The 11,956-nt window shown below is 35.3% G+C and overlaps 1 protein-coding gene across 1 annotated transcript in view; it reads left to right on the forward strand.

The window, feature by feature from the left end:
• LOC102860264 (mucin-17-like) overlaps positions 1 to 11,956 on the forward strand; it is a 199,340-nt gene that overhangs the window by 154,046 nt on the left and 33,338 nt on the right. The window contains exon 11 of the mRNA XM_006893154.1: positions 2,580 to 2,705. Within this exon, the coding sequence (XP_006893216.1) occupies positions 2,580 to 2,705 (126 nt within the window). The remainder of the gene's footprint in view (positions 1 to 2,579; positions 2,706 to 11,956) is intronic.

Raw genomic sequence — 11,956 nt, forward strand, 5'->3', positions numbered from 1 at the left:
ACACACACACACACACACACACACACACACACACACACACACACGAAGAATATCCTTTTGCCCTGATTATATTGTTCACTTTCTCATAATCTAGGCAGCTCCTGCCTTGGTCAGCTTAACCTCTGCAAGTCACAGGATAGAATATGTGAACAAAGTCAAAGGCAAATTTTGTTCAGTTTTCTTTCGGCTACAGTTGTTTTCTATGCTTTTAAAATACCAACTACTAAATGATAATGAAGTAAGGTGCAAGAACTAAAATAGTTTAAAGAAGGAGGTAAAAATGTTGCAAACAGGACAATAATATCAAGGACAAGTAAGCAAGCTAGGATGAAGAGTCAGAGATGTTACTGGAATCAAACCTGGGGATGCAGAATCCTGGGAAAGAGAAAGTAGAAAATCTGTAAGGCCAGAAGAAATTCGTTGAAACCCCTTGTCAAACTGGCAGTTGACCTAATCAGACTCAGGGCATGCAAAGAAACTAAGAAGCAAAAAGAATGGTAGAAAACAAGGATGAATCATGAGTAACTGATTCTGATACTGAAAGTGTTTGCTATCCAACTAGAAAAGTTTTCTTTTGATTTCCACCTGGAGTGGGTAGTTCCAAGAAGAAGGATGTGAGTGAGAGGCTCTTCTTGATCAGGGTCATCAAAAGCAGCTGCCTGCCAGCCAGCTTGTTTTCAATCAGTCTTATTTCTCTGGTGGAGGAATTCCTTTTAGCATGCCAAATGTTCCTGATGAGATTTCTACTCTCTTCAGGCTGCCACCAAGCTTAACCGGTGGAGTTCTATGTTGTTTTCAAAGCCAAATTGTCCCTGGGTAACTGAAGTTCTTTTACAGATTGCCTAACATAGGGGCATGAAAATGGAAGAAGGGTCAGGATTAAGAGTAGAAGAAATTACACAGTCAAGGGAGAAAGAGACAATCTGGAAGACTTAGGCTCATGAACCACCTTATCAAAGTATCTCTTGCTGCTTGTAGCTCTATAAATCAGTAACTACTTGGGTATCATTCTTGTGCTAAGCTTTCTAGTTGAACACTACTGTCATATGCGTACTCTATTACATGACTTCACACTTAATTGGATGTTACATGCTCGTTTTTATTCTCCTTGAGAGAAAAATTACAGTTCGTTAAGTGAGAGCTTTTTTTCAGCCTCGGGAAGCTACAGACTTTCCTCAATCTGTATTTCCCCATTTGACATATATATATGAAAGACAACTGAGAAAATATCGATTGATAAAGTGTTGCAAAGTGACATTTGTTCAAGACTTAAAATGTATCAGGGGCTATATAGAGCAGAGAGATAGATGTAGTCCCTGCAGGCTTAACTTGTGAGCATCAGTGTTAGCTGAGGAGAGCTAATTTACTATTTTCCAAGAGGAAATGGACTTGAGAAGAATGATTACAGCAGGCAGAAATAATTCAGTATAAATAGAGAGTATAACAATTTTTTAAAATTAATTCTTTGTGTGTTTGAAGTACTTTTGTAAACCCATCAATCATTTGGTGACATTTTGCAGTGTATCAGGATTTTGGTATTTGTAAAACATCATTTTAAAATTGCCTCAAACTAGGTTTTGTGTTTTCTCCCCCCCCCCCCGTTTTCTTTGGTCACATTCACTCCCATTTGGGTCCAAGTTTGTAGTGCATGAGTGACTAGTCTATGGGCTACAACTTTTGACTACAAGCTATGGAGTTAGATGTATGTTACAGAATAAGAGAAATCTAGTGTAAAAGAAAGGAAGAAAGTCTCAAAGAATCTCAGGATAGGAAACTAAGCTGACTCCCAGGGATACTTTGTGACTGGATCCTGGAAAGCCTTCACACGTCTCTGCTTTCTGAGTGAGACTTCTTCATGCTCATCACCCTCTCTTTAATTTTGAATGAGTTTTCTTAAATATGGAGGCTTCCCCATGAGTTCAAAGTTGGCATTTACTATTTTAACTCTGTTTGCTAGTACTCCTGCTTTCCATATCTGAGCAGTCCCTGCATTCATCACACATGGTATAAACATGGATGGTGGTGAGTCAGCCCATAGATTTGAGGGCACAGAGACAGATACTAGAAAACAGAAAGGGCTTGGAGGATGTGGGGTTGCACTGTGGTCTCAAAGGTGGTGCTTCTCTGGTGGTTCAAATTCATCAGCAGTTTCATGGGCAAAAGATTGAGAGTCTCCTTTCATATGATTTGTAGCTTCCAAAAACCTGCTGGAGGGCCAATTTTGGATTCTTTCAAAGCAGCTGATAGGGATTGAGTTTTGAACATTTGTCCTAAGAAATGTGTTGACTAAATTCACTGACAAATAAGAAAGCGTGTTTAACTAGATGAATGAAGAAGGGATTTTTGCCTTGTGAACATTTACAAGAATGGGTTATTAACAGGTTTATCAACAGCCAACTTCTGTTTGAGGTTACCGTTAGTTAAAAATTATCTTATATTCAGATTGTTTTTTTCTGTGCCTTTGTCAAATTAAAGAAATAATTCTACAATGAGAAACATTTGAATGATTTCATAATACATGTGATTTATAAAGTTTAACAGTGTTTTTTCTCTCTTATTTATTCATTTACTTGGTGAAGACTAAGCCTGGAGTAATTCGCCCAGTACCTGTGAAATCCAAAATATTCCTGAAAAAAGAAGAAGCATATGAACCTAACCCTTTCAGTAAATACTTAGAAGATGACAGTGACCTTTTTTCTGATCAGGTGAGCATATACATGAGAAAATATTTGATGTTTTGATATGCAAGTATGTAAACTATGGCTAAGATGCAATATAGTATGTATAAGGGAAATGCCCATTTGCTTGTACCTTTGGTAATAAAAGGATTTAATTTTATCCCCCCCTACAATATGAAGGACTTCTTACACATTCTCACTCACTGTAGTATTTTAGAGCATATCAACAACTTCTTTCCGTAAATTTTCCCTACCTTATATTGATCTTGTTTTAGGAACATCAAATTTTTTCTCTATAAACATCTATGATATTATTACTTAGATGGCCACATAGATACTCTATTTTTATTTGTGAAGTCCTGGTTCTTTTAGAAGACATATAACATTTGGATTTTGGTATATTAGTCTCATATGACAAAAGTCTTTCGCATATTAACATTGTCAATACAGTAAAATCTCTGAGATAGAACAATACTAGGTAAGAAACAGGAGTTCAAGTCATGGTAAGCCTTGCTGTTTATGTTTTCTTAGATGTAAAAAAGTACATTATCTTTATGTATTCCATATATTTGAGTAGTTAAAATGCACCTTTATCAAAGGTGCTCTGTAAATATATTTTAGGTAAAACATTAAAAAAACTTTATACACAATTATAACAAATTATTTCAAAGTGAAACTTTACATGTTCCTTTGTCTTAATAAGATGCAACAAATAGGCATAGACACTATTATATTAAAATTAGCATTATTATATGAATAAACAATGTGAACAATCCTTTCTCAACAAATATATTGGATATATGAAATCCCTACATTTCATAATCTGAAGTAAAGCAGACTCAAAGGTTTTTTCCCAGTCATTAGATTGTCTTTTCACTGTTGGAAAATGTTTTGATGTGCACAGGGCTTTAATCTTTAGAAGGTCCCATTTATCAATTTTATCCTCTCCAGATTGTGCATTTCTGCCTGAATTTGGAAGTCTCTTTATACCATAGATGAGGCCATATAAGCCTGATTGCAGTTTGTTTGTGAAGAACTTTATGGTTTGGGGCTTTACTCCCAGTACTCTCTGATCCACCTCAACTTGATTTTTTTGTGTTACAATGAGAGATATTTCTGTAGGTAGCAGTCCAGTTTTGCCAGCACCATTTGTTGAAGAGATTGTCATTTCTCCATTTCATAGGTTTTGTTTCCTTTTTAAATATCAGTTGACCATAGATAGCTGGATTTGTTTCTGGGTTCTCAATTCTCTTCCATTGGTCTATGTGCCTATTATTGTACCAATGCCATGCTGTTCTGGTCTCTACCACCATGTAGTAATTTTTAAGGTCAGGGACTGCTATACCTCTCACTTCAGTTTTGTTTTTTGTAAGTGTTTTGCGTATTTGGAGTCTCTTTTCTCTCCAAATAAATTTAAAAATTCCCTTTTGATCTCCTTGAAAATGAATTTTGAATCTGTATTGGAATTGCTTTGAACATGTAGATTGCTTTTGGTAAGTTGTCATTTTTACAATATTGAGTCTTTCTATTCATGAACAGGGTACATTTTCCCATTTGTTTAGGCTTTTTTATTGTCTTACAAGAATGTTCTGTAGTTTTCTTTGTATAGGTCTTTTATATGTTTAGTTAGGTTGAATCTGGCTGAAAATATAGAGGACCTGAGGAATATCTATCTGTGTTTCATTGATTATGCAAAGGCATTTGACTTTGTAGATCACAACAAACTGTGGCTAACTCTGAGAAGAATGAGAGTCCCAGAGCACTTGACCGTACTTATGCAAAACCTATACTTGGACTAAGAGGCCATTGTCAGAACAGAGACAGGAAATACTTCATGATTAAAAACTGAGAAGGGTGTGCTACAGGGATGTGTCCTATCCCCATATCTTTTCTATCTATATGCAGAGCAGGTTATCTGGGAGACTGGGCTATATGAGGAAAAATGTGGCATCGGAATTGGGGAACGACTCATCAACAGTCTGTGTTATGCAGATCATACAACCCTGCTTACTGAAACTGAGGAGGACCTGAAGTGCTTGCTGTAGAAGGTCAGGACTGCAACCTAAAATATGAACTGAAACTCAACAGCAAGAAAACAAAAATTCTCACCACTGGGCCAAATGGCAGCATCATGACTGATGATGAAGGGATTGAGATTGTTAACAGCTTCGGTTTGTTTGGCTCCATAATCAACACTCTTGGCACCAGCAGTCAGGAAATTAAAAGATGAATTGCATCATTAGGAAAGTGAATGTCAGTCTGGAGACTAAGGTGTGCCTGATTGAGGTTGTGGTCTTTACAATTACTTGCTATGCATCAGAAAGATGAACAATGAGTAGGGATGATAGAAGGAGAATTGATGCCTTTGAGCTGTGGTGCTGGAGAAGAGTATTGAATATACCATGGATGGCTAGGAGGACAAACAGGTTCATCCTAGAGAGGATGAAACCATGTTGTTCCTTAGAGATGAAGATTCTGAAGCTTTGACATGTTATAATACTTTGGACGTGTTGCAAGGCAGGACAAGTCCTTGGTGAAGGACATCATGCTTGGGAGGGTGGAGAGAAAGTGCAGGAGAGGAAGATCGATGAGATGGATTGATTCAGTGACTGGGGAAATGGAGGTAGGTGTGTCAGAGACAGTAAGATGGGCACAGGGCAGAGCAGGGTATTGGACTTTTGTACACAGTATTGCTAGGAGTTACAAGTGACTTGATGGCATATAACAACAGCAACAACAGTTAGGTTCAGTCCCAAGTATCTCAGTTTGTAGTTAGCTATTTTAAATGGTATTGTTTTCTTGGTTTCCTTCTCTGAGTTCTCTTTGTTTCAGGCAAGGTTCTCCTGTCAAAAGTTTACAGAATCCTACAGGGTCACCACAAGAAAAAGACAACAAAATTACACAATGAGCAAAAGACATAGGAAGAATTTTCACAGAGGAAGATATTCAAATGGTAAACAGACACATGAAGAAATGCTCAAAACCATTGACAATAAGAGAGATGCAAATCAAAACCTCAGTAAGATACCATCTCACTCTAGTAGCAGTGACAAAGTTTAACAGAACAGCAAGTAATAAATAATGGAGAGGATGTGGAGAGATAGGAACAGATGTGGAGAGATAGGAACGTCTTTTTTTTAAAAATAGGAACTTTTATGCACTATTGGTGGCATTGTAAAATGGTACAACCACTCTGAAATGATGTTTGGCATTTCTTCAAAAAGCTGAACAGAGAAATTCCATATGCCCCAATATTCCACTGCCTGGAATATTCAATTAGAACTGAGACACAAATGGAGACTTGTACACCAATGTTCATAGCAGTGTTATTCACCATTACAGGAATATGGAAATAATTCAATATCCAACCACAACTGAATGATTGAAAAATTATGGTACAGTCACACAATAAAATACTACATAGTACACAGGAGCAATGATTTTGTAAATTGCAACCTAACTTGAGAGGGACTGGAGAATATTATGCCAAGTGAATTAACTCAGTCCCATTAGGACAAATATTGTACCAGACCATTGTCAGAGAATGAGTATGAGGATCTGAAGGGGGGAGGGAAGGAGCAGAGAGCTGAGAATGGGTGGGGGGGGAAGGGCAGGAATTAATCATACGGTTGCACAATTTGATGGATGGAGGGGGAGTGAAGGAAATGGGAAAGATCGAATGTGAAAAACAATGCATACAAACTTTGTAAATAAACCAGTATAAAATTTGAAAAATTAAAAAGGGGAAAATAATACAGATTCACAAGAATTTAAAGTAATATGACCTTTTTGCATTTTAGTTTGAAAAATATAACTAACAATATTCATAAATATGGAAATTATACTCATATAGTATAAAGAATATCTTATCTGACACATATTAAGTGTATGCCACAGGATAATTTCATATTTTAGGGTTCAGTTTCTTAGTCTGTAAGGCAACACATTCAAATTAGGTGAGTATTAGGGGTCATTTAAAGTTAAAATTTACATTGCTTAAAAATATATTTAACCCTGATAAGGTCTAAAGTCCTTATGTGGATGATAAAGAGTTATTATAAATATTTTCTCATGATGAACCATAATTTTATGCTTATAAAATGGAGAGGAAAATGTTTTCTAGATATCTGTTTATACTTTGTGAAGACTGCTGTTGTGGTAATTTGTATATATTTGGAAGACAGAAACTAGTCATTGAAAATGATAATTGAGGCAGCTGTTTTTATTTTATATAATAAAACGTTGCCCTTGATTTAAATTAAATTGAGAAGTCTTATTGATAAATAGGATTGTCTTCACTAATAAGAGAAATAGAAATTCCTTTCAGGAAGCATATCTCCATCATCAACAAAAGCATTTATTATCTCTTGCTTCATGAGACTAATGTTTCAAAGGCTTAATGTGAAGTTTTAGACAGTGTGGAATCATAAGAAGTTTATAATGATAATCCAGTACGAATATGAAAAGCAAAATGCCAACAGTTAAAATAAATTTCACTTATTATACATATAACCTACATTCTTCACAATACAATCTAGTGCTTAATTATGTTTTATTTCTTTTAAGTCAGTATAACTTATGCATTTGAGTTCCAACAGGATTCCTTGCAGAGTACCATGTTAATCTACCTATAATTTATCACCATTAACTCTCTTCTGAAATAACAAATTCCATTCTCAAGTGCAGGAAATTCTCATTAAGAAAATTTCTTGTCATTAAGTTTCCTGACTATCAAGTCACTTTAAATCTCTATTGCTGTTACCACACAAATGTCTATATTGCCAGGTATTTTGTTGAAAATTTGATCTCTTTTGCAAATAGGATGGTGTCACAGATATAATCTACTTTCTATATTCTTTTAATCAGTATTTATTATGAGTGCGGAATGAGAGTCATTAAATTATCAAAAAGGAAAGAAGTCTAGCATACTATGTGTAAAAGAAAATTGCATGTCTCCTGTTTTATTCATTGACCTTACATGAGAAAGAAAATAGAATAAAATCTGAGGGTCACAGCCACACAGGCTATCAGGTGACCTCTGTGTATTGGGCTATCACTACCTTCTTGTTTTATACAGAATAGACAGTGGATTTAGAGGAACTTTTTATTTCATAATAGCAGAGACAGCTCACAAATGTAAATGGTTAGAGCTACTTAGAAATAAATTAAGTAATAAAATTTATCATCTCAGTGTTGCTACTTCATTGGAACTGCAACAGAAGAGCATGCACTCAAATTCAGTTCTAGCCGCTATTGTGTTCTCTTATACTGCTGCCACAGAATAAATTGAATGGTTCCAAACTCAGTTGATCTCACCCACCCATGTAATGGAAAATTCTTTAGCCAGACAGTTGGGCCAAATTGAAACAGCTCATATTCACTAATCTGCCTTGTACTGGGGACAGTTCCACATGACAGGCGATGTTGGATGGGATTGTTAAGTCAATAAATTTTCCTTAGCAGCTTCACTGCCATAAAATATGATTTCAAAACTCTCTGTTACAAAATGTCAGACAGTGAACATGATGAGACCAGACAGAAATGTATTTACTGTAACTCAAAAAGGTATGACTGGGCAGGCTATTGAACTGACGATGAACTGACGATCTTTCTGCAAAGAGTTTCCAAGTACTAAAAGCAAAGTTTGAAACCAAGTACATAATCAAGTGATGGATATTTTACTAATCAACCACTCCTACATCAAAACAGCCTCAACTAAGAACCATCATTCTGGTTTAGATGGATTTTTAACATTCTTCAGAATGAAGGGTATACTTTATTGAAATAACTTTTAAATCCATTTTTTTCCATTAAAAATTTTTCATTACATGAAATTTGAGGTAATTTTTGTTTTTATAAAATATTCTTGCACTCCACATTTGGACTAAGAATAAGGCTGATTTCCTTTGAAGCAAGATATTTCTGTTGATAATTAAGGAGAGTTAGAAAAAAATGAACAGATTTGATTGGTCAAATGGGCATCCAGAATTCAGTGTGGCTCAGAAAATCAGTTCATTAATGAGAATTAAGATACTAAAGAGTCAATGGCTTTTCGTTTATTCAGACTATGTGTGAATTTGTAAAATATATTGGTTGTCTTCTAGAAATTTAGTTCATTTGTTTAGAGAAAAGAGTTTCCTTCAATGAATATCTTATTTTTAAAATGAAAAACAGTTACATATATGTTATGTACAAATTGTTATTTATAAATTAATAAATCAACCAATACTTTAGATATGTATAAAGGGAAAATATGTTATTTGATTTCCAAGAAATGTTTTCTTGATTCTCTTCTAATTTTTTTAAAAACAAGGCTTCTTAGCTTGTATTTCTCTTATGTTTTATTTTTTTTTTAATTTGCTTCCTGGGAAGGAGAACACGCTTTTGTTAAAATGACTATTTAGAAAGCTTCCTCCTCAACAGCTCACAGAAAGCACAAAAGGATAGTTAGAATTCCTTCATTGTAGTGATTTCAATCACAAAGGCTCATGGTTCACATCCAGGAGCTGCTCCATGGAAGAAAGACAGGCAGTCTCTTCCCATTCAATTAGCTGTCTCTGCAAACCCACCAGAGGGTCATCTGTATGTCTGTACCAGCTCAACATTTCACAACAATACTCTAGTATGATTTCCTTCCACATTTCACTTACCTTCTTTTCTTCTCATAATATGTTTGCCATTCATCTTTGATGATTATATGTGGGTAATGTTCAGATTTAGATGTAAAGATTCATCAAGTTACACGCCAACTGTGACCTTGAATTTTATCTACGTTCTTATGTCCCTCTACATGTCAATGCTACAGGATAAATGCCATCTTTGTTAGAAGGGGACACTATACTGCCTTTTAATGTAAATGACTCTGACTTTGACATAAATTATGCTCAGTTGTTTATCAATCAAAATGTCTCAGTTTTGCATTTTCTACCATTGCTAATTTTCAAAACAATATTTCATGATTAAAAAATGTTTAACTTAACATTTTATGGCTAGAAATTAAATGTGTTGGTTTATGGTTTAATGAAGAATCTTTCAAATGTATTGGAACATTTCAAATTTATCAAAATGTTACATTTCTTTTAGAAGGGTTACATTAGAGATTAGGCTTATTCAAGTATTACTATGTAATACTACAATGACTCCTGGCCACTCTATGAACAACATATCGGATACTGGTTCTGCCCCATGACATCCTTACCATCTCTGAAACACTTGAACCCATTTTTGCAATCACTATGTCAATCCATTTTGTAGATAATCTTCTTCTCTTTTGCTGACCCTCCATCTTTCCAAGCATGATATCCCTTTCCAAGCAATGACCTCTCCTAGCTCTCTGGCTACACCGGTCTCAAATTATGCCTGTTCATTCTTTTGGCAGTTCATGGGATACTCATTATTCTTAGAAGAAAGGTTATCATTGTTCATGTCAGATGGATATTGGCTGGAAGCAGAATATACCAGAAAGGTGTTGATTTGTGGTACAGTGACTATGTTATAACATTTAGGTATGTGGTATTTAATAATAAATTATGGATAACATTTAGAAAAAATACGAATCTCAGAACATTTAATTGTGCAAATTCAGAACCTGTACATGGATGAAGTAGTCATCCAAATAGATTAAAGGGGATACCACATGGTCTTGTTTTCCTCTTTGGACACAATCTGGGTTCTGTCTCAGAATCCTAATATTATCTGAAGACAATCATCAACCAACAGATAGGCAAGTCAGAGAAAGAGATCCAGATAGCTTTGTAGGAAACAGGAACAAGATTGAAAGTAAGGTATGGGACACCAGTTCAGTCTCACTTTGTACCTGGAATGCTGGCTTTTCAGATCCTGTATCTGTTCTCATATTTTGAAGTTTATGTAGTTTTTGTGTTTTCAGATGCTATAAATCCCTTTGTTGGTAGATCTAGTCCACCAGCTGTTACACAGGAAAAATACGGGCAATTTTCTCTGCTAAAGATTTAAGTCTTAGAAATCTAATAGAGGACTGCTATGAATCAAAACCATTTCAATGGGAGTGAGTTACACAGAAGAGGTGTTAGATATACTAAGAATACCAGTTCTAAGATTGATATGTTTCAAGCATGTTTTATCATATATAAACCCTGATTGTTAAACATTGTAAAATATGAATGAGATTAGAATAGACTTGGAATGATGGAAAAGTAAATTTCACAGTAAGACATGCAAGTTTTGAAAACAGGTTACGTGAAAAGTGTTGGAAACTTTCTGTTTGTGATTCTAAGATAAAATAATTTACAATTTGTAATTCAGACAGAGAGAACCATAAATCTAAACTAGGAGTGCCACCAGTAGAATGAAGAGAAGAGAAAATAAAGCGGAGAGTTATAGCTGAGAAAGAATTTTTTTTTAATTCCATCAAAAAAGAAAAGATACATAATATGTCAATACTATGCGAAACTAAATCCAGCCAGATATGGGAAGAAAGAGAAAACAGGATAGATTTTTTTTTAAAATAGTAAACTTATTTTTCTGTGTTCCTAAAGCATCATGTGAAATTGCTCTGGTGGTTTAGTGGTAAAAAGCTGCACTGTAATCCTGAACGAACACTGTTTGAATCCACCAGCTGTCCTACAAGAGAAGAATGCGTAGTCTTCTCTTGGGCAATTTACTACCTCTGAAAACCCACTGGAGGGTCAGCTATTAGTAGGTTCTGACTCAACAGTGCACACCACCACCACCACCACCAAAGAAAGTCTTTAGTAAACTCATACACTAAAAAATTGGTGATTCTTCAGGGATGAGAGAATGATAGACTTTTAAAGCTTTTCAAACTAACAATCTAATCTCTAAATATAGTAGCCCAGTGGTAAGAGATTATGCTGAAATCCCAAAGGAAGGTGGTTCAAGGCCACCAGCTGCTCTGTGGGAGAAAGATGGGCAATTTCCTCCCATGTAATTAATTGCCTCTGAAAGACAAACAACACACAATAAAAAGTAAAATTTAATTTATTGTATCCAAGACTTTAAAAGATTCATTTGACTTGTGGGCCCTTACATCTTTGATTAATATAATCCTGCTTCTTATTGAAAATAGGAAATTATATTTGCTTTATATTTGCTAAAAGCATAAATAACTTCCTAGGAACTGCTTTGTGGCTCTATCTTGCTTCAGAGTAAAGTTGCAAAGCTTGTTGTTGTTGTTTTGTGCCGTCGAGTCATTTCCGATTCATAGCGACCCTATGCACAACAGCCCTAAAACCTGCTCTATCCTGCGCCAACCGCACCGCCTCTGACACACCCATCCC

Source organism: Elephantulus edwardii, unplaced genomic scaffold (genome assembly GCF_000299155.1).
Source record: "Elephantulus edwardii isolate Elephantulus edwardi_28Jun2011 unplaced genomic scaffold, EleEdw1.0 scaffold00124, whole genome shotgun sequence".
NCBI lineage: Eukaryota > Metazoa > Chordata > Mammalia > Macroscelidea > Macroscelididae > Elephantulus > Elephantulus edwardii.